The 23,143-nt window shown below is 43.5% G+C and overlaps 1 protein-coding gene across 1 annotated transcript in view; it reads right to left on the bottom strand.

Moving 5' to 3' along the window:
* The window catches only part of HPSE2 (heparanase 2 (inactive)), a 777,655-nt gene that overhangs the window by 6,126 nt on the left and 748,386 nt on the right, over positions 1-23,143 (bottom strand). Inside the window, exon 11 of the mRNA XM_017944184.3 lies at positions 21,566-21,712. Coding sequence (XP_017799673.1) covers positions 21,566-21,712 — 147 coding nt within the window. The remainder of the gene's footprint in view (positions 1-21,565; positions 21,713-23,143) is intronic.

Below are 23,143 nucleotides of genomic sequence, written 5' to 3'. Positions count from 1 at the left end.
TTTTACCTGTGGAATGATACATGGGCTTAAGATGACTTCAGAAATCTATATAATTCATATCTCATTAATTTACTTGACAGATGAGATAACCTTGCTTGTCTAGGGTTATACGGAAGGGAGACAGAGATATAGGTAACAACTCTACTTTTTCTTTTTTTTTTTCTTTTTCTTTTTTTTTTTTTTGAGACAGAGTCTCGCTCTGTCCCCCAGGCTGGAGTGCAGTGGCATGATCTCGGCTCACTGCAAAACTCTACTTTTTCTAATTTAAGAATGAGTTTTGGCTGGGTGCAGTGGCTCATGCCTGTAATCCCAGCACTTTGGGAGGCCGAAGAGGGAGGATCGCTTGAGTCCAGGAGTTTGAAACCAGCCTAAGCAACATAGCGAGACCCCATTTCTACAAACAAAATAAAAGCAAAATTAGCCTGGCATGGTGGCTACTTAGGAATTTGAAGTAGGGAGGATCACCTGAGCCTGGGAGGTTGAGGCTGCAGTGAGCCAAGATTATACCACTGTACTCCATTCTGGGTGACAGAGAGAAACTCTGTCTCAAAAAAAAAAAAAAAAAGAGTTTTCATATTTAATATTAACAGATGTTTCCATTTAGCAAAACAGCAAAGTAGGTGATAAAGTAGGCACTTGTGATCACAATTCGCCTATCTTGCTTTTATTCTTTCTGTATAGCCAGCCACCTTCACCCTGAAAAGGTGGACCACATACATAGCAAACTGAGAAAAGAGAAACCACTCATCTTATGCTGGATGAGAGGGAAATGCCACCTATCCTTGACATCTGGTACCAGAATCCTGATAATGTTCCAGCTGTTTCTGACAGCCATGCACCCAGGTGGAAGCTTAGTTTTATGGGTCAATAGGAAAAGCCAGAAACAGGCCACCAGCTGGAAATAAGATGGTGAGTCACCCTCAGCAAATCAACATTGCATAGTGATGACTGTTTCTGGGCCTTGCCCAGCCTCCAGTGTGATAACATTGCTGTGATATCATCCGAGCTGTAAAGAGAATAAAATGTTATAAATTGATATAAAGGTCTTTGTTTAGTGTTTCTTTGTGGTATGAGTGATAGACAAGGTTAGAGAGAGATAATCAGACCCATGCCCAATAGAGCAGTGAATTCCCCGAGATAAGTGTGTTGTAAATTGCTCCCATTGGAGAGCTAGGCAGAGAAGAGATCCAGGCCTGGCCCCACACGGCTAAGTTTGGGCTAGGTCCAGATCTGACAGGCCAGAGGGAGCAGGCCCCCTTCTCTTGCTAGAATGACTGAGTGAATAAGTGTGTAGGAGGCTCCTGTATGGAGAGCGAGGCCTGCCTCTGGAAGGCGTGGGGATGGGAGAATTGAGATCTGAAGGTCAGTGTTGACTGCATCAGATATGCAAGGAGCTTTTGCTTCCAAATATGAGAAGTGACCCTCTCTAGTGAAGACAGCCTACTCATTGGAGTGGAAGGCAGGGTGAGGAGAGTGGTTCAGTTAAGTTACAAAAGAAGCCCAGATGGGTCTTCACAGTGTATTTTCATTATTTTGTTTCAGGTGCTGTGAATATTTATCACCCAGACATAAGCACAGTCAAATACAAGTTCAATAATACTGATTAATCTTTCTAAGGCACACTCAAATTTATATCAAGTCTCTGCTCGAAAACCTTCAGTGGTTTCTCCCATACACAGAATTCGGTGCAAACCTTTCTTCTGAAGAATTAGGTAATGCCCTTTTAGGTTCAGATGATCCCAGAGTATTGACATCTTTGGGTTCTGGGGAGTGCAAAACAATGTGTGATAAGCAAACCTTTAACAATCTATACTAATAAGGAGTAGTTATCCTGGGACAGGCCCTATTCTGGTTTCTTTATTGGTTGGTTAAAAAGCTAAGAGTAGAACCAGGAAGCATGGTGAAGATTCTCCACCGAAATCTGTAATTCCAGGAGCCAAGTCGCTAACTAGCTAGATGGCTTTGGCAAATCCCCTAACCTCCCTGCCCTGTTGCTTTTGCATCTGTAAGAACGTTATATAGGCTGTAACACCAAAGAAATGAAATAAGAAATATGAAAGTGCTTTGAAAGCATAATGAGCCACATACTTAAGATATGATGTTTTTGTTGTTGTTATTCTTATTCTTTTTATTTATTTATTTTTTTGAGACGGAGTCTCGATCTGTCACCCAGGCTGGAGTGCAGTGGCACATTCTTGGCTCACTGCAACTTATGCCTCCTGGGTTCAAGCGATTCTCCTGCCTCGTCCTCCCGAGTAGCTGGGACTACAGGCATGTGCCACTACACCTGGCTAATTTTCGTATTTTTAGTAAAGACTGGGTTTCACCATGTTGGCCAGGCTGGTCTCAAACTCCTGACCTCAAGTGATCCACCCGCCTTGGCCTCCCAAAATGCTGGGATTACAGGTGTGAGCCACCATGTCTGACCTGTTGTTGTTATTCTTTTTAATGTCATTGTGGACAGATGCACTTTTTGGTCTTTATCATACCTGACTGCTCTGTGGTACTGACACTTTGCAAGGCTCCATTCTCAAAACCCTCTGTCCCCTTGGCTCCCATGATATTTCTCTCTGTTTTCCTCCATTTCTGGATGCTGTTTCCTTTTGAGAGGGAGCCGTTCCCCTCTGCCTGCTTCTCAGATGCCAGGGTTCCCAGTGTTTTGTCCCTGGACTCTTTCCTCCCCACACTCTGCACTCCTCCCGCAGTGCTGCTACTCCCACCCATGACTTCGGTTACTATCCACATGCTGATGCTCCCCAAGCCTGTGTCTCTACCCTACATTCTATGAACTTGTGTATCTCCACTTGGCTGTACACAGGAATTTCAAAGTCACTAGGTCCAAATTCAAAATCTTCTCCTCAAACTCTGTCCTTATCTCTGCTTTTTTTCTTTTTTTAATCTTTGTGATGATATCGCCATTTATTAAATTACCCTAGCCAGAAAGCTGGGAGTCTTCTGAGACTTCTCCCCCAATGCCCATGTGTAGGGTAACTACGTCAAAATAATTCGACCTTATAATGTTTTTCAAATCTGCTCCTTTCCCTCCATTCACTGCTATGTTTTTAGTTCAGAACTCGCCTCCTAACCTATCTCTGGGCCGCATTGCTGACAGCTATCTGTTGTCGCTGCACTGCTTCAAACTTGCCAACACTCCCCTTCCCTTACACTTTATTGCGAATAATGACACCCAGCTCCAGCTACCTCTCCAGTCTCAGATCCCGCCAGGCCCCTCTCCAATGCTCACTGTGGATCGCAGACCTCTGGGAGTGGGTGTTGGTAGGGAGTTGCCAGTTATTGTAAGAATTTCATTAATAAATGCATACACAAAGATGAAGATTGAAAAAATTATGTCTTTCACAGAGATGAGGTAAATATTACTCAATGAAAATATAAGTACATATTGTTGGGACTGAAATACACAAGTTCATTTAAAAGTATAGTAGGCTGGTGTGGTGGCTCATGCCTGTAATCCCAGCACTTTGGGAGGCTGAGGCAGGAGGATCACTTGAGTGCAGGAGTTTGAGATTAGCCTGGGCAACATAGTGAGACCCCATCTGTACAAAAAAATAAACAAAATTAGATGGGTGTGGTGGTACATGCCTGTAGTCCCAGCCACGTGGGAGGATTGCTTGAACCCAGGAGGTTGAGACTGCAGTGAGCTGAGATTGTACCACTGCACACCAGTCTGGGTGACACAGCGAGACCCTGTCTCCAAAATAACAAAAAGGTGGAATATATTTTTCAGGCCAGGTGCAGTGACTCATGCCTGTAATCCTAGCATTTTGGGAGGCTAAGGTGGGTGGATCACGAGGTCAGGAGTTTCAGACCAGCTGGACCAACATGGTGAAACTGTCTCTACCAAAAATACAAAAATTAGCCGGGCGTGGTGGCACACACCTGTAATCCCAGCTACTCAGAAGGCTGAGGCAGAAGAATTGCTTGAATCCGGAATGCAGAGGTTGCAGTGAGCCGAGATTGCACCACTGCACTCCAGCCTGGGTGACAATGTGAGACTCTGTCTCAAAAAAAAAAAAAAGAAAATATTTTTCAAATGTAAATGCTAGTCAGCAGTTTTGGGATTAAAACATAAGTTCATTTAAAACTGTTCTTCAATTCCCAATAGATTTTTTTGGGAGAAGGGGGTATCATATACTTTTTAAGAAATAGATTTTAAAAGGACAATTACTATAATGTGGAAGGCCATGACATTTGTTGACACTTAAAAGGAACCCGCATGCTTGAACAGGCCAAGCCCCCGTGCCCTAGTATGACCAAATTAAATGACTTGCAGTTTTGCTTCTGAGTCGTTGTGTCCTTGTGTGTGGTGCTCCCTCCAGCTGTCCTCCTCTGCCAGACTAACTGCAGTGGATCCTTGCAGAGTCTGTGTAGGTGTTGCCTCCTCTGGAGAACCTTCTCTGACCCCTAGTTTGGGTTTGGAGTCCCACCTCTGGACTCTCTTAGCACTCCAAAGTTACTTCTAACTGTGGCCCTTATTATAGTGAGTTGCTTGTTTGATCCCTCTCTGGGCTATGAATCCTCAGTGCCTAAAGAGGTGCTTGGCACAGAGTAGGGGTGAAATATTTTCTGAGCAAGTGAATGGGCGTTTGAGGTTCTTTTGCATTATTTCTGATCTTCCTGGATTGAGTTTCTCCACCTCTAAAGAGACTCCCTGGAGGTTTGCTGAGTGTGTTTACAGATTTCATTAATGTGCCAATTACTCTTGCTCTCGGTGGCTTGTGGAGATGTTAGATAAGATCTGAATTATCACTGATTCTCTCAGTCACTCACTAGATACCTTATCCCAACCTGACATAAGACCATTGATCATCGCCAGTGTTTTCCATCCTTAAAAAAGATCTATGCGACCATCTCTTAGCTAAATGAGCATAAGGTTTTGTGAATAAGGTTTTGTGAGACCTTGAGTCCTCATATGTCCTCATCCACAAAGTCCCTTCATTATAAAGATGGGCCATGTGCTTTATCATTTCCATTCTATTCTTTCAGCTTATATTTTTCTTTTAATATTTATCTTCTTACCCAGCAAAGTCATATCATGCTAAATATAACAATAATCTTTCATTTATATACACTGAACAGCTTGTAAGCTTGTAAACATAATCACATTAATGACAAAATTCACCAATTATGCAGCACTATTTATGCAAAGGCACTACGCTATGATTTATTTTGACTATCTCATTTAGTCCTTACAACAACTGAGGCAGGTGTTAGCATTCCCGCATTACAGATGAGCAAATCAAAGTTTAGAGGGGTCTAAAACTCACCTAAGCCATACAGCCAATGAGTGGTACAGCTGAGATTTGCACTGACACCCTTAACCATAGCCCTATCTGGCCTCCCTTGTCACATGTGATTGCTAAAGAGCCCCAGGAGATACACAGGCCAGTATTACTATTATTGTAACTTTACTATGGGGACAAGGTTAGAGAGGTTAAGTGGCCTGGACAAGGTCATGTGGTTAATAAGTGGCTAAGCTAGGTCTCACATCCTGGCTTCCTGGCCACCTCTTGCTACTATTTCATGTTATTTCTCCAGTTCCAGCTGGCGTTCACCAGGATTGTGTTTCTTTCTTTGAAAACCGTCCTTATCATATTTTCATCATATTCTGAGACCTCCTAACTGGCCCGTGACTTTTCAAATCAAATGCTGAATGATCCAGCCTGGGTTGAACTATTTCTCTTAATTCCCTAGCTTGCCTGAACTGCTGAGGGTATTTAAATTATCCAAATATTAGGACAACTGCATTTTATCACCATCTGTTTTTACAAAGTCTAAGTTACTTTCCAATTTCTAAACTTGTTTTATTAATTTTGAATGTTATTTAAAATGGGATTCAATGTGTCAATTTGGAGTCAAGCCTTCTGCTCCCCAGGTCTCCATGGGAGCCAGGAGACCCTTGGCCCAGTCACTTCCCTGCTACCCTCTGCCTACCTGACTACAGTCTCTGGTCTTCATGTCTTATCACTGTTCTCGATAGCCATGGATATTTAAGCAAGGTTTCAACTGTTCTGAGGTGTCAGGGAAGTAAGTCTAACGAGCATGTCCTTTTTAAAGCTTGAAGATAATTTTCTGGACTACAGTCTGGCCAGCGGGGAACTTTAGTGGGGAATTACGTGTTTTATCATGAGCAGTCTTGGGAGCTGCTGTGTAGTTCAGGCTGGCATATTTTGGGGCCTTGACTGGGAGGTGAAGGGACTTAAAGAAAATTGGTTCTGGCAAGGTGCGGTGGTTCACACCTGTAATCCCAGCACTTTGGGAGGCTGAGGCAGGCGGATCACAAGGTCAGGAGTTTCAGATCAGCCTGACCAACATGGTGAAACCCTGTCCCTACTAAAAACACAAAATTAACCGGGTGTGGTGGTGTGCGCCTGTAATCCCAGCTACTTAGGAGGCTGAGGCAGGAGAATCGCTTGAACCAGGGAGGTGGAGGTTGCAGTGAGCTGAGATTGCACCACTGCACTCCAACAGAGCGAGACTCTGTCTCAAAAAAAAAAAAAAAAAAAAGAAAAAGAAAAGTGAAGAAAATCGGTTCTGTCTCACCCACTTTCAGAACATTTGCCTTCTCTGAGCCTAGTTTCTCCAACTGTAAGGTGAGGGGTGAGGTCAGATGAACCCTAAGATCCCTTCTGGCTTAACCGTTTTTCAGTTGGGTTGCCTATGACTAACAGCTAGCCTGAGGCAAAGTTTAATGCCAAACCCAGAGTGATCCTGCATAAACAGAAATCTGATCATGACATTCACCTGTCTAAATATTCAGTGGCTTCCTGCTGATCTTAGAACATTGTCTGAAGTTCCCATGCACAGGCCCTATTATCTACTTCTCCAGCCTCCGAGAGGCTCGCTCTAGCTCCTGCCCCTTCCAGATCCCTTCCACCTCCACCTCCTTTCATTCTTTCGGGCCATTTCTCTAATCTCGCCCTAAGCGCAGAGTTTTGCACGCGGTTTCCTTCTACCTGGACCTTTCTCCATATGCCCTCCTCCTCCCTTCCAGCTTCCTTCTCCTGGCTAACTCTTACTTGTCCTTCAAGTCAGGGGTGCTCCCACAGGACCCAGTACTTCTCGGATCTCAGCTCCTGTCACACAGTATTGTGACCGCTGAGCTGATTGCTTGTCAGTCTCTCCACTAGATAGGAAGCCCACGTGTCTTACTCATCCGTCACTCTCCTGTCCGCCCACTCACACAGGAGGCGTCAATAAAAGACACATTGGATATAAACACTTGGGCAAAAGACTACTACCTAGAAGGAAAGACACTGGACTGGACGACCAGAAACCCGTTTGAGTCCAGGCTTAGGACATGAAGTGTGCAGGTCTAGGTATGTGACCAGCCGATTCTGGCCTCAGTTTCTGGATTGTTAAATGATGAGAGAGAGGGAGAGAGGGAAGGGGGAGAGAAAGGAGGAGGGGCAGGGGAGAGAATGAGTAAGTCCGGCTGTGTGTGTGTATGGGACTGCGCCTGGGTTAGCAGCTCTCTTTCCTCCAGTGTGCTTTCCTAGGGGCCACTAGAGGTCACTCTTGTCCTACACAATGGTACCAGGACAGTGCCTTCGCGGTGGCTCCCAGGGAGCCGGAATACGTCCGCCTGCCTCCAAATCCTGCACTCCAGTCCCGGGAAGGCCAGGAGATGTGCCCGGCGCTTGGCCTCCCGGAGGAACAAATCACAGAATCAATCAAATCCCAACCAGAACTTCGTTGCGGTCCCGTTGGCAGGGGTCCCACCTGGAATGTGGCCTAATATTAAGGAAACGTGCGAAACCGGGCTGCAATTCCTGCAGGGGTGCCGGCCTCCCGGCCAGCGTGCAAGAGGGGGGTCCCGGCGCAGGTGCGGGGTCTGCGGCGCCTGCACGACTCGGCGCCGGGCTCTCCCGGGCTCCGGGTCCCCGGCCGCCAGTCGGGTCGGCCCTGCACCTGTTTGTGCTTTGCAGGCTCCCAGGCCCCCTCGCTGAGTGAGGAAGCTGGTATGTGCAGCTGCCCTGCCCTTCTCCAGGTCAGGGGCAGGTTAGAGCCCGGAGGAGGCCCAGTCAGGTTTGAGGATAGAGGGGCTTTGCTTCCCTTTCCTGCTCGGTGGGGAGACGGTGCATCTGGGGCAGCTTGGACAGGAGGTTCCTCTGAAATTACCTTGAGTGATGGCTACCACGCTGAGAAAGGCTGCTCAGAAGGGGCCCCTGCAGGTAGTGTCGCCTGGTTCCCCATGCACGGCTCGAGGAAAGGCTCTAAGACCGTCATGACCCTCTCTGGGCTGCTCCCACTCCTCAGGAGTCACGGGGAGGATTACTTCCTTTCAAGTGTGTCCTGAACTTTTCTTCTATGTGCTTTTTGCTCTACCTGGAATCCGGTGGAATCTCTCAAAAGCCTGTTCTTCCCTCCAGGCCCCGTCAGAGGTAGCCTCCTGCTTGGGACCTTGCCTGCTAACAAGCTGGAAGGGAGGGCGGCACATTATCTGCATCTCCCTTTTAGTGTCCCTCTCAGCCTCATTTTATCTGTGTGCTTGGGTCATTTTGTCCGCTACTGACTTATTTTCATTTCTTAAGTTTCAATAGTATGCGGCTCAGTGCCTTCTTGTCCATGATAGCTGTTTAGTTAATACTTGTTGAGTTCTGCGCAATCAACCGCTCTAGGAGTCATGCCTGGTTGTATGTTCCAATCTCTTCCTCTACTGTTGTTAACAGAGAGGACTGTAAGGGATAGAGAGAGAAAGTGGGGAAAATAGTGTCCTGTTCCCTTGCCCTTCCAACAGCCCATACCCTATTTGAAGTTTCTGGTCCCTAAGACATTTTGAGGCTGAGAAGATTATTTGCCCTCCATCCTACCCTCTGAGGGACACATTGAAATGGTGAGCAGTTTTAATCTAGCTTCTGCATCACTGACCAGAGAAAATACTAGGACCCCTTTGTACAAGCAGAGCTGGAGGTTTTATAGGCAAGTTGTTAGGGATATAGGCTGTTCCTGGATGTAGTGTGGTTTGGGGGTCAGGATTTGATCTGTATTCTATCCAAGTCTGTGTAATAGTGATCCAAACCATAATGGATTCTACCATGTGCTTCTAATGGCTTAAAATAACTTAGCACACTTGGCAGACAAGATGAGAGCCTGACTAAGGAACCTGGATTTATAATGATATTGTTAACTCCCAGCAGATGAGGGAATCATCTGGGGGAAGTTTGGAAAGAAAATTTGATCCTGCAACCATCTCAAAGCTCCATATCACAGGCATATCACACTCAAACCACAGGACGCAATAGGAACCCGCTGTAAAAACCGTGGAGACTTCAGGATGTGGTTAACTATGTCCCCCTCCCATCGTAAAGAATTGGTGCCATCATCATCAACATTTACAAGTAGTGTTTAAGGGGCATTATTCGTAGTTCCATCGTTCTTTTCATTGTACCAATTAAATTACAACAGACTTACTCCTTGTCCTCTAAGTCAGAAAACACTGAAATATGCAAATGCCTGAGCAGACACACCATAATAAACATATTACACAAAGAGCAGGAAGGAAGGAAAATCAGACTGAGTCTGGATTTCAAGGCCTTCTGCAGTCTGGCCTGATGATGTGTTCGTGGGCTTTCCCTTTGCCCCACAAAGCATCCGGTATTCCAGTCACATGAGATGATTTGCCACCTCCCAAACAAAATGAGCCTTGAACTTGTGTACTTCCAAACCTTTAGTGAGCTCATCCTGGTGCTGGAAATTGCCTTTCCTACAGCGTTTCCTAGAAGTATGGCACATCCTTCCAGCTCCAGCTCCATGGCCTTCAGCCCTGGGACTTTTCAGAGTCCCAAGTCAGAATTCATCTCTCTCTTTCTCATAATCCCATCTCCTATCTTTACCCTTATGTGGTCTGTTTTGTCTCCGAGTTAAGGTATCCTCTGTGGAGAGGGACCAGGTTTCCCCAGACTTAACTGTGTGGAGCTGGAGGAGACAATATGGGGGTGCAAAGTATTCCCTTTATAGTAGTCTACAGGTGGAGTGAAGACAGGTAGGAAGGCAGGTGTGTGTGTGTGTGTGCATACATGTTAACATGTTTTAAACATAACATGCTTAGTTATGTTTAACACACATGTTAAAGAGATAAATACCTGTTTTATTAGGAATACTTTTGAGAAAGTATTCCTCATGACATCAGGGGTACTGGTATAATCTCAAAAGGGAAAAAAAGATGTCTCAGGTGGTACAGGCTCTGTTCCAGATCCCACAGATATCCAAGTGCAAAGTGTGGGGCGACTCTGAATCATTGTTGCAAGGGTAAGCAGGGAAGGGCTAGTCTGCACCGGTATTGCTGGTTTTGGCAGTGGGTCCACAGTTTAATGCTCCAGGCCCCTTGTCTGGAATGAGCCACATCGTGCCCTGGGCTTCCTGATGCTTAGCAGCCAAAGAAACACCAGTTTGGGGCCCAGGCCCCACTGTAGGGATAAGCTGGATTAGAACTTTCAGTTCCTCAAGGCTTACATTTGTTCATCACCAAATCACAGCCTCTGGAAGGTGCAGGGGAAGAAGACGACAAGGGCCATTTCTTCTCAGTCTGCCAGAACTGCCCACATATTCTGCTGCTCTCTCACTTTAGAATCAACTGTTTAGAAATATGTTAGCTCTACCCTAACTTGCCCATTTATAGGTGTTTCGTCTAGGTCACCTGGGACAGAATGGAAATCCCTGCCTACAATGAGGGTCCCTAAGTGAGTGAAGGTGAAGAGGGGAGACCACAGCCTTCATGGACAGCTATGCAGAGAGTTTCCAGCTGCTGGGAGTGACCTGGAGGAAAATATATTCTGGATCTGAGAACAAACAAAAAACTCTCAAAAAATAACAGTGAAAAGCCTAGATTCCTAAACATCTTGGTTTAAGATGTCAAGTTGCTGTAAAATATAAAAGCATTTTATAATCCTCTAATCGGCACAGTGATCGCCACATTAGTAATCTGGGAGTTAAAACAAAACAAACAATAAAACCTTTGGGGAGCCAGCACTCCTCCTTCCACTCAGTCACAGAGAACTCCCAGGGGCTCATGGCATGTTCACACCTTTGGCAAAATGGCATAGCGCCTGAATGAAGAATATAATCTGGGAAAAACTGAAGATACAGATCATCTGGGATCTTGTTCTAGCAGTTTATAGAGGGATAGTGGTTCTCAACCTTGACCACATATTTGAATCACCTGGGGAGCTTTAACAAATACTGGTGCCTGGGTCCCAGCCCAAGGATTTTGGTTTAATTGGCTTGGGGTGTGGCTTGGGCATTGGGGTTTTTAAAGCTCCCCAGGTAATTGGAAGTGCAGCCAAGGTTGAACACCCTGGGTAGACGAAGGGGCGGGGATATGTTTGTAGGTGGGGGTGGAGGGGACTCAGATATCTTTCTAACCATTACATTCTGAATTTATTTTGAATAAAAAGAGATTTTCTTACTTTTTGAGTGCCATGTCAGGAGGCTACACTTTTTTTTAACCTAAAAGGAAGATGTGAACTTTCCAAAGACAAGTTTTTTGCTTCATAGACAGAAGGGAGCATTTTTGCTATTTCAGTGGAACGGCTTCACTGAATGTCTTGCCCCCTCCCACTTGTACCTTGGTGGGATGATTCTGCTCCTCGGTGTGTACCAGGGAGGTTCATGTGTAGCACTTTACAGGATGACTTAGGAAACATATCAGATGAAGCATCAGCACTGATAACCAACGCTGTGTTTCTTGAACACTGAAAAGAAAAACTTTTTTCTTTTCTTGAAAGTCAGTTTCTATAAAATCATTTAGATTTCTCTCAAGTTCTGGACTGTGTCACAGAGAGCTCCTTATAGACAGAGAGTGGTTCAAGTTCTCTTCAGGCAAGAGGAACTAGGGAATGAAGAATGTGTCATTCAGTATCTTCACTGTAGTTTTCAGATATGCATATACTTACCTATGTAGCTAACATTGGTTATAGCTACTATCTCTTTATGAGCCACAAAACACCCACAAATTAGCACAAGGGCTAAAAGAATCCAAACTCCTCTGGGTTTCAATGAGTAAGCTTGCATTAACAAGATTGGTGAGGCTCATTTCTCTACTTACTTACTTTTCTTTCTTTTTTTCTATATACTGCCTCAGAACCTTAAGTATAAGTATTTTTATAAATATATATATATAAAAATATATAAAATCATATATATATATTTAAATTTCTGCTTTTTACAGTGTCTATTTCGGCCTTTCTGAACCGGGGCAGTAACCTAAATGTCAGTGTTTAGAGTAAGTACCACTTTCCTGCTCACTCACAGCCAGCTCGTAAATCTCCCTGATCCCAGGCACTTTCTTGCCATTCGGTGCTCTCAGCCTTTGCAGCTTGTCTTTCCTGCTGAGGGGCTCTGAATGGCCTTTCAAAAGGGCTGCAGCTGATGTGGTTGATCTGCACCAGTGGGGCCTTTTGCTCCAGGTCAAAGATGTCCACTCTAAGTCTTGCTTTGTAAAAAATTATCCTATTTTTTCCTGATATTTTAACATCTGAAGCCCTGCAGGGGTTAACGGCTTTCCTCACATGCTCTCAGCCTGAACATTACAGGCACTGAGGCTCCTTACCTTTTACCATGCATCAAAACAGATTCCAAGTGAATCAAAGAAATGAATACAAGTGAAACAAAAAAGAATCTGGAAGAAAATAAAGATGCATATTGATCTGATTTCAAGAATATAAATTCATACACATATAAGTAGAATGGAAAAAAGCACAAGGTAAGCATATTTAACTATACAAAAGGGAATACTTCTGTATGTCAAGATAATACCCTAATATTATATAGTTAGAAAAATAGCAAATAAAATAGTAGAGAAAATATTTCAATGGGGGAAGTTGCCTTATATCTGTATTAGAGCAAACTTAATAAAACAGACTAACACCCCAATATAAAAATAGCAAAAGACGTAGAAAGTTCATAAAAGCAATACAATACTAACATATGAAAAATCTTCGGGATCATTAATGCTCAAAGAATAGAAACTAACATAACAATACTATTTTTTTATTATGAAGTTTTCAAAGATGTAAAAAATGTTACTATATTGTGTTGGTGAGATGAATTGTAATAACAAAATGTTCATATTTCCTCCTTCATCTCAGACCTCTTCAACTAAGTTTGGATGAGGTAAGAAATTTGAAAGGTGGCCAGGCACGGTGGCTCATGCCTATAGTCCGAGCACTGTGGGAGGCCAAGGCGGGCAGATCACCTGAGATCAGGAGTTTGAGACCAGCCTGGCTAACATGGTGGAACCCCATCTCTACTGAAAATACAAAAATTAGCCGGGGGCGTGGTGGCATGCACCTGTAATCCCAGCTACTCAGGAGGCTGAGGCAGGAGAATCCCTTGAACCAGGGAGGCCGAGGTTGCAGTGAGCCAAGATTGTACCACTGCACTCCAGCCTGGGTGACAGAGTGAAACTGTCTAAAGAAAAAAAGAAAGAAAGAAAGAAAGAAATAGAGAAAGAAAATCGAAAAGGTTCATCCTGTGAGATAAAATTCTAAAACTCAATGGATTCCAAGGTGGGCAATCTGAACACCAGGTCATTTGAGGAATGGTTGAAGGATCTGAGAGTGTGTAACTTGCAGACTAGAGTTTTTAGGTTAGATATATAGAAAAATTGATAAAGAAGAAGGTATAGATTTTCTCTTCTTATTTTTTCCAAAGCAAGAGTAGAAAGGGCAAGAAAGCACCTTTGGCCTAATACATGGAGGTTCTTTCCTACAATCAGAGCTGTCTAGTCCTAGCATGAGCCAGTTCCTGAGACGAGCCATCCCATCAAACAGAAGCTGAAAAGCTTTATGTCGGGGATATTATAGAAGAAACCTCTTGACCCATATGAGTTCTTTGAAATTTTTCCTTTATAAAGTCATCTTTTACTAACTACAGAACTTTCATAGAACGGTTTATTTTTAAAAGAAACTAATTTAAATGATCCCAGACAAGAGAAGATAATGGAAACCTGCAGGGAGTACATCTGGTTGACCAGAGTTCAAAAAGTCTAGGTACCAACTAATGTCAGCAGTGCAGAACTAAAATACTTAGATGTCTCGAATCTGCTGGGATAAATGGACAAATGGCCTACTGGTCCCAGAAACAAGTCTTCATGTTTTGTTTTTGAGTGTCTGAGTCTTGGTATTGAATTAATGGGGTTAAGGTTTTTCCGAAAGCTTCTTTTACCTGCTCTGTGTCCAGAAACTAAACATGGTGCTTCCAGGTATCATTAGTGAGAGATTGTGGCAGGTCAGGTGGTGGCCAGTTCACCCCTCAGGATTTTTCACATTAGCCAAGCTCTGAATCCAGAGATGAAATATCATAATATGATCTGGTCTGTTCCAACAGGGACATGAAGATATTTTTAAAGTCTTAGCACCTGGGAGTTACTTGAGTATTTTCAGAACCATTCTGTTTGGTTAACATCAAATGACACCTCTCTAAAGGCATGCAGTTAGATGCCAATGTTTTTCTTTGATATAGGATTTAATGAGGGTGAAATCAAAGCAAAAGTTATATCCCAGAGAGATGGAAAAAATGAGCAGTATGTGGAAAAGGAAAAAAAAGATGTTCATTTCTTCACAGAATAGGCAATAAGATTTTTGGTTCATAGGAGCCTTGAGATTTTTTTCAGTTGAAGGAGAGGCTCATGCAGATCTGAAATTTAAACATTAATATGGAACCTATTAGCCCCAAAGCAGAAATACTTTACATGTCTATTTATGGCACCACCCACAGGCTGCTTCCTGTTAGTTGTTTGTTTCTAGTAACAGAGATGAGCTCCTTTAGGAGATTCTGAGACTCATCTCAGAATCCTCTCCCCAACAACCCCAAACACCCCATATTAAATAGCTCTTGAAAGCCAGGTGAGGATATGGCCTAGCAACAGAAAGATCAAGGGACATTCTGATCGGAAACATTCACATTGAACTTTACATTCAGAATTTCCCCCTAATTTGTCTACTTGGAACTCTTGAGTACTTATAGCTATGGGACCGCAAATCTTTTAAAATTTTAGTTAGTCATTGCAAATTAGATCACCGAAGAGGAAGAATTTTTGTCTGACACAAAGTAGGATCAATAAAAATTGATGAATAGATGAAGATATATACTTTCCAGTTTCCTTCAGAGGCCTCCCTTGTTGGCATCTTTCCCTCAGAAATATACCTCTGAGAATGGGCTCCATTAGGTGTGAGGCAGTTGGAGATGCCTGTGTATAGGGGGTTGGAATATAATCTATTGATATGGATTTTTGTATACCTCAAATTAAACAAATCTGGAGTCATTGCTGGTTTTTAATAATCCCTTTGTTTGAGAACAGCATAATAAAAATAGAAGGGAATTCCCCAGTTTTGCTGGAGAAAAAAATGTGCTTTTACTAGAATTCTAATTGGGAGACAGTCTTATAAGTAGCTCAGAGAAGAACTTTTAAAAGGGTCTGAGGCCGGGCATGGTGGCTCATGCTTGTAATCCAGCACTTTGGGAGGCTGCGGCAGGTGGATCACCTGAGGTCAGAAGTTTGAGACCAGCCTGGCTAACATGGTGGAACCTCATCTCTACTAAAAATACAAAAATTAGCCAGGCGTGGTGGTGCATGCCTTAGTCTCAGCTGCTCAGGAGGATGAGATGGGAGAATAGCTTGAATTTGGGGGGCAGAGGTTGCAGTGAGCTGAGATCACACCACTGCACTCCAGCCTGGGTGACAGGGTGGGAATCTGTCTAAAAAAAAAAGGGGGGGGTGTCTGAATTCTGGACTTGTGAAGAAAAGTTAATGAAACTGGTGTGAATTAGCCTGAAGGAGAAAACTTCTGGGTAACCTAATACTCTTCAAATATATTCATTCTATAAGGAGCCTATGATGAAATGAACCCAGATAATATCATGACAGAGTCCAGTTATCCATATGTATATTTGTCCTATGTAATTGTAATTTTATAGTACCAGACTGTTGTTGTAGCACATTGTTGAAAAAAGTGCACTAGAGTAAGGGTCAGGGGAACTGGATCCTAGGGACTTCTAGCTTTTTCACTTACTAGTTGTGTGACTCTTGAATAAGTCACTTAATGCTTTAAGACTCAGTGTCTTCAACTCTAAAATGGAAGGCAGGCAAGAATTATTCTCTATGCTTCATGGTTCTGTCAGAAGGTTAAATGAGATAATGGCTATTAAAGTTTTTCATTATCTATAAAGTTACAGCCATAGGTACAGTGGCCCCCAGCGCTCTTACAAAATTAAGTGTTCAGACAGGATTGAAATTGTGGTCACCCCTTTCTGAGAGGTCTTTAAATGTGGGGCGTCTTCTAGTCCAGATGGCTTGGCCACAGACTGAAGGCTGGGGGAGAGAGCCAGGTCACCTCCCAGTGTCACTCTATCTCAGGATTCTCAGCATCTGCTGGTTCCCTCAGGTCAATGTGTCAGAACAGAACAGCCAATGTGATGAAAGTTGCTTCCCTCTTTCCTAATTTTTGGAATATTTTCCCTCCAAATGGAATTGAACAAGGCACATAAGGGAGAACACTGGGATCTGACCTAACACCTGTTCTTGGTTTGCTTTTTCTCTGGAAAGGTAAGTCCTTTTAATTTTAGATGTCAGCTGGCTTGTAAGGCCAAACTTCATGTTGCTTCTCTGTTTGTTGAGAGACACTGGAGATATTTATCAGGTGCAAATGATTCCCTAGAGCAAGGCTTCCTAACCCCTGGGCCATGGACCAATCCTGTTAGGAACTGGGCTGCACAGCAGAAGGTGAGTGGTGGGTGAGTATTACCACCTGACCTCCACTCCTGTCAGATCAGCAGCATCACTAGATTCTCATAGGAGTGCAAACCATATTGTGAACTGCACATGCAAGGGATCTAGGTTGCACACTCCTTATGAGAATCTAATGCCTAATGATCTGAGGTGGAGCAGTTTCATCCCCAAATCACCCCCAACCCCTACAGTCTGTGGAAAAACTGTCTTCCGTGAAACCACTCCCTGGTGCTAAAAAGGTTGGGGACCGCTGCCCTAGAGGACAGTGGTTATTGCTTTGTGATCACACAAGGCAATGGGTAGATTCTGTGTTTTGCAGATGCCCTCAAAGTCTCCTCTGACTTATCCAGAATGGGAACTATTGTTCTGGATGTGAATGGGGCCATCTTCTTCCGAGAAAGGTGAGAAACCAGGGAACATGACGAGGGAGGGACCCACAGCTGGATTTTTTCTGGAAAAGAAAACTAGCCAGATACTGCCACCACTTCCTCTAGTCATAGAGCCTCTTTGTGTGGCCTTTTAGTGGCTTGACTTTGCCGGTGACCACTGAGAACACAGGCTCCAAAAGTGAAGAGGAAGCAGGGGGAATGGGGACCAGAAAAGAATAGAATTTCAGAGCTCAAAGGGAAGCTATAATCCCTTGTCCAACCCCCAACTGAGGAAGGAATCCTAGAGCACCTCTGAGATGGCTGCTCACACTCTGATTAATAGGCTACCTCCTGAGAAAGCCTATCCTGACCTCGGTCAGACCAGGCAAGCCTTTGGAAAACGAGCTCATTTTGAAGTGAAATCTATCTCTTTTAAATTGCACTCCTTGGTGTTCTGTCATTTTGGAGTGTTCTAGGCCAAAACTGTTTAATTTCACTTGGCAGTCCTCTGAAGAAAGTCCTCATGACTTACCTTACTTTTCTCCTCTGAACTAAATTTCCCCATTTCCTTCAGCTATTCCCTGAAGAATGTGTATTCCAGATGCAGAATACTCTTATTTGTATACACTGCAATTTTCTAAAACTTCTGTCCTATGGGCTAGAGAGCACCCACTTTTTGTCTGGTTCCTAGAATAAGAACAGTCTCTTATATAAGAGTTGGGACTGGAGTAGGGGGTCTTAAAATTGGTTCATTCACTGAGATGGGAAACAAGAACCTTCTTGTGAATGTGGCTGCCTAGACCATACCTAAATAGTGACTCCAAGGGTGCTTCCTGTGTGATACTTGACATACCTTAGCTCTGAGTTCACATAGAGAGGCCCTTTCAGAGATTTTAAATCTTCCCAGGCCCAGTGGCAATTCTAAGAGAATGAGAATTACCCCAAGTCCTCCAGCAATCAAAGAAGTCTCCTGGCCTTTCCCTGTCCTGAAACACGAGACCAGAACACCCAACTGGTGGCTTGAATTGGGGTGGAGGGCACTGACTTCCTCTATATCCTCTTCCTGGTTCCTCCAGACAGGAGCAATTACACATTCCTCTGCTCCCAGAACTTTCTAGCCCCTTCTGAGCTAATACGGCTTCAAGCTGTAGCAAGAACTAGCAGACATAGAACACAGAGTCTGGCCCCAGAGGCTTATAAAAGACAGAAAGAGACACCAAAGGCTGAAATCACTTCCTAGCATTTCCTTTCATCCCTTTCTGCACAGTCTGCTTCACTGAAACCACACCCTTCCTGTGAGACCCCCATCCCAGACCTCTCAGCTCTTTAGTAGCTGCTAAGCAGAGCACTAGATGTGGTCTTGAACATATACATGACAGTCCCTGTCTGGCAGCTTACAGTCCACCATGGCACAGCCCAGGGTCGAGCCAATGAGGTCCAGAACAGGAGAGGTGTTAAACTGGCAGTAATTTATAGGCAGAACAGACTCAGAAGAATGAAGGCCCCAACATTTCACAGTGAATTAGTGGCAGGATCGGGGCTGGAATCCAGTTCCCTTGAATTCCAATCCAAAACTCTCTAATCCAACATATGTAAAATCGTTATGTGTGTATCTGTATTTATATTTACAGATGTATGCATATGCATGGATTTGTGGAAGGCTTTATTTCAACCATATTTTCCAAATTGAGTCTCACAATAATCCCATTTGACAGTTAAGGAAGCTCAGGTTTGATCACAAAGATAAATGGTAGCATCTGAATTCAGACCCTTACCTTCTAATTCCAGTTCCAATGTTCTTCCAATTACCTCACATTATTATTTGAGCTCAGTGGGCATTACCAAATCTTTCTTAAGGATCCCTGTAGAATGAAATTCTCTTTGTCCTTGTCCCTCTCCTACATTTTTTTTTTTGAGACAAGAGTCTTGCTCTGTTGCCCAGGCTAGAGTGCAATGGTGTGATCTCAGCTCACTGCAACCTCTGCCTCCCAGGTTCAAGCAATTCTCCTGCCTTGGGCTCCCAAGTAGCTGGGATTACAGGTGCTCACCACCATACCTGGCTAATTTTTGTATTTTTTTTTGTACAGAAAGGGTTTCACCATGTTGGCCAGGCTCGTCTCAAACTCCTGACCTCAAGTAATCCCCCACCTCAGCCTCCCAAAGTGTTGGGATTACAGGTGTGAGCCACTGTGCCTGGCTGGTCTCCTACATTCTTAACAAAGTTGTAACACAGCTCCTCACTAGTGTGGTGATGGCAAAAGTTGAACATACGGCATATCGCTGGCCAGTGGGAGTCAGTCCCTTCAGTCACTCTTCAGGATAGGTATAGAAAGACAGAGGTTAAGGTGTGGCCAGCTCCAAACAGCAGGGGAATCATCTTGGAAGCAGGGACATAGGGGAGGGGTAAATAGGTTTAGAGGCCTGCCTGCATGCTTGGTTGGAGGGAAAACAAGCTCATAAAAAAGTGCTACCCTTGACTATCATCTTCTGTTTCATCCTTTTGCCTTTTTGTAATTCTTAGCATGATTTTTTACCATAATCCTAACACATGTCTTGTTAACACATTATCTTAAAAGTCTGAAAACATTCCTCTTTGGAAGAACATTCTTAGGGAAAGCAATTGTATCCTTCCTCTTTCTCAACCAGCTAGATTTCTGAGTTGAGGAAAAAGAAGGTAATGGACATTCATTGAGCATTTACTATGTGTCAGGAACTTTACACAGATTACCTCATTTACTTTGCTCCACAAAAGAGGTTTCACAGATGAGGAAACTGATGCTCACAGAGATGACATAACTTGCCTAAAGACCCACATCCAGCAAGTAACAGAGCAGGGATGGACACCTTGGCTTGTTAGACTATAGCATTTGGCCAGTCCCCTCCACACAGTGCACACAGTCTTCCTGACACTGGGCAGGCTCAGCTCCTAAGCTCTTCGGTTCCAGAGGACCCTAATGAGAGGACCCTAATCATTGCTGCAGAGTCAGCCCTTCTGTCAGAAATGGCTTTGCAGATCATTATTTAATGGCAGCAGGAGATTTAATGCACTCATGGTCCTCAGAAAATCACACCCAGGATGAGAGTTTTCAAGCTGCACAGGACCTTACCAAATATACAACAACCCTTGAAATCTGAATATTAGGAAACTGAGGCCAAAGGATTAGGATAAAATAATTTTCCCAGGTCATATGATTATTTACTGGCAAAGCTGGGACCAGAAGCAGGTCTCCTGCCTAGGATGAAGGCCAGGAATTCAGCACACTCATCATGAACTACTCAGAAGTGGAGAGAAAGGGGATAAAATACTCAGTAGAGTCCTGCTGACATAGGTAGGACTGGGAAGAAAGAAAAGCAGACGCAATGTACATGTAGCCAGAAAAAAGAGCCAGCATGTGAACCGAGACTGAAAATGAAGATCTAGGGTGGGCTAAAGAGACTCAATAAGTGACTTCCCAGATTGTTTTTTGCTCCCATTGCAAATACAATTGGAAGCCAAATGCAAGCCACCAAGGTTGCAGTGAAACAGTGAATAATTATAGCACAAATATTTGTGGGCAGCTGTTGGAGTGCAAGCCACCTGCTCCAAGTTTACAGCTTCGTTAAACTTGGTAAACATTAAAAATGGAATAGGAATGCTTCCAGTCTGTGCAGCATCCCATACCCTTCCTGAGAGGCCTTACTGGGGGAGCTGGGGTGGCCTTGCCCTTGACCAGGCCCTGCTCACTGTCCTAGAGTTTTTCTGTTCGTAGAGATCCATGTGTCAATAGTCTCTAATAGAGACTGACAGAGGCAGGGAGTGTCACAGAATCATACATTTGTAGAGTTTAGAAGGGGCCACAGAGCCCTCAAACTAAAATCTCTGTCTTATTATTCAGATGAAGAAGCTGAGATGGAGCAGTGGTGTGTTCAAGTTATAAAGTTTGGGGTAGGACAGACTCTTTACCTCTGAACTTTCGAGCACTAAACTCTCTGCTTAGTGCTCCTTCCTGTAAGCCCTGTGAGGTTAATAGATGGTAACAACAAGGGAGTCATAGCATTACAGAATGTTACAGCTGTGAGGGACATGGTTCTCAACTACCAGGATGTTTGGTTGCTACATGACCATGGGGCACTATTGGCATTTGGTGAGCAGCAGCCAAGGATGCTAAACAGCTTACAATGTGATAGTCGTGTATAAAGAAGAGTTATCTCGCTCAAATACCAAGAGCACCCTTGTTGAGAAATACTTTCTCCACCATTTGACTTTACAATTGAGGGATCTAAGATAGGGAGGGGCTTGAGCAGGTTTCCAAAAGGAGTCAGCAGTCACCTAACCCCAGACCACTCTTTGTCCTACTCCATCCCACTGAGCCCTTGAAAGAATTAGTAGCAATCTTGGTGTCTTCAGCTCCCCCCCCCCCCTCAGCTCCTGCTGCACTTACTCCCGAGCTATTTTCAGGTTGGCACGTACTTGGACTTTAGGCCCTCCTGCCCATAGGGCTGCAGCAGGTACTGGTGAACGAGCTTGTCTCTGAGAGTCCCAGCCAGCTTGATTTTCTTTCTTGATCGATGCAAGTTGATGATAAAAAGTGTAATGGACCCACGAACATAGTTGTGGCTGAGATCCAGAGAAAGAGAGAAGTGAAAGATGGAAACAGAGTGGTAAGTTAGATGCTCCTAAATAATTTACAGACTACAAAATATGAACAGCCCAGAAAATGGCACTTAGAAACTTGGCCACCATAGACCCTAAAAGACAGGAAGGCCTCGTCATTGTGGTTTCTTGCAAAGATGATAGCCACTTCCCGCCATACTTCTTTTGTTTTTGTTTAAATTTATTACAATGATTTTAGAAAATATAATGTATATATTTTATGGCATATATTACCATAGTATGGAAATAAAACATGCTGATTGCAAAAAAGGAAAAATATTGAGAAACACAAAGAAGAAAAAGAAAATTCCCCATAACCCTCATATCTTGAGATATGATAATATTTTGGCAAACATCCTTCCAGTATTTTTTAATTTATTAATTTAACAAATATTTATTGAGTACTTTGACACATTATTACTCAGTTTTTACAAAACTGGAATCACATTATTCACAGAGTTTTTTTCCATTAATGAACATCTTAAACATATTCCCGTGTGATTCTTTTTCTACCTGTAGAAGAATCCTAAACTTTTCAATCATAGAAGTGTAACATAATTTATTTAACTAATCCCCTACATTTGCAGTTCAAACAACTCATGTTTGAACATTTTTGCAATTATAAATTATGTCATGTGTATAAACTTTCTGATTATTTCTGAGGGATAAAGTCCTAGACGCTGGAATCATTAGTCCAAGGGAAATGTGTGTTGTACGATTCCTCACCAAATTTTCCAGTTCATTCCCAGTGGTGCACCTCCCTGTGGGAAGATTTTTTCTTCCTGCCCTACTGAGTGATCACATGATTTGCTTTGTCCAATGAAATGTGAGTGGACATGGTAAAACCTCTAGGCAGCAGCTTTAGGACTCAGTCCATCTTTTGCCATGTTTCATTTCCCTCTGCCAGAAGACTGACAATGTTCTTGACAAAGGCTGAATGAAAATGATGTGGGCAGAGGTACAGTCGAGCCATGATGGACAGGTAGTGTGAATGAGAAATACATTTTCTTATTGAAAGCCATGGAGATTTGGGGGTTATTCATTATTGCAGCATAACCTAACCTATCCTGACAGATGCACACATTTTGATGACATTGATATTAACTTTCTAGGAAGCTTTCACTAATTTTGCTCCCACCTACTCTGTATGAGAGCACCTATTTACTCATAACCCTAAGAACACTTCCAACGTGCTCTTTTAAAATACCTTTGTCAACCTGAGGGGTGAAAATGGGATTTCAATGTTGTATTAATTTGTATTTTTAAAAATTAATACTGACATGCAGCATTTTTTCATTTATCATTTCATTTCTTCTTTTGTAAGCTGACCATGTCTCTCTCCTTCCTTCCTTCCTTCCTTCCTTCCTTCCTTCCTTCCTTCCTTCCTTCCTTCCT

The sequence above is a fragment of the Papio anubis genome, chromosome 11 (genome assembly GCF_008728515.1).
Source record: "Papio anubis isolate 15944 chromosome 11, Panubis1.0, whole genome shotgun sequence".
Taxonomy (NCBI): Eukaryota; Metazoa; Chordata; class Mammalia; order Primates; family Cercopithecidae; genus Papio; species Papio anubis.
This window is presented reverse-complemented; position numbering and strand designations above follow the sequence as displayed.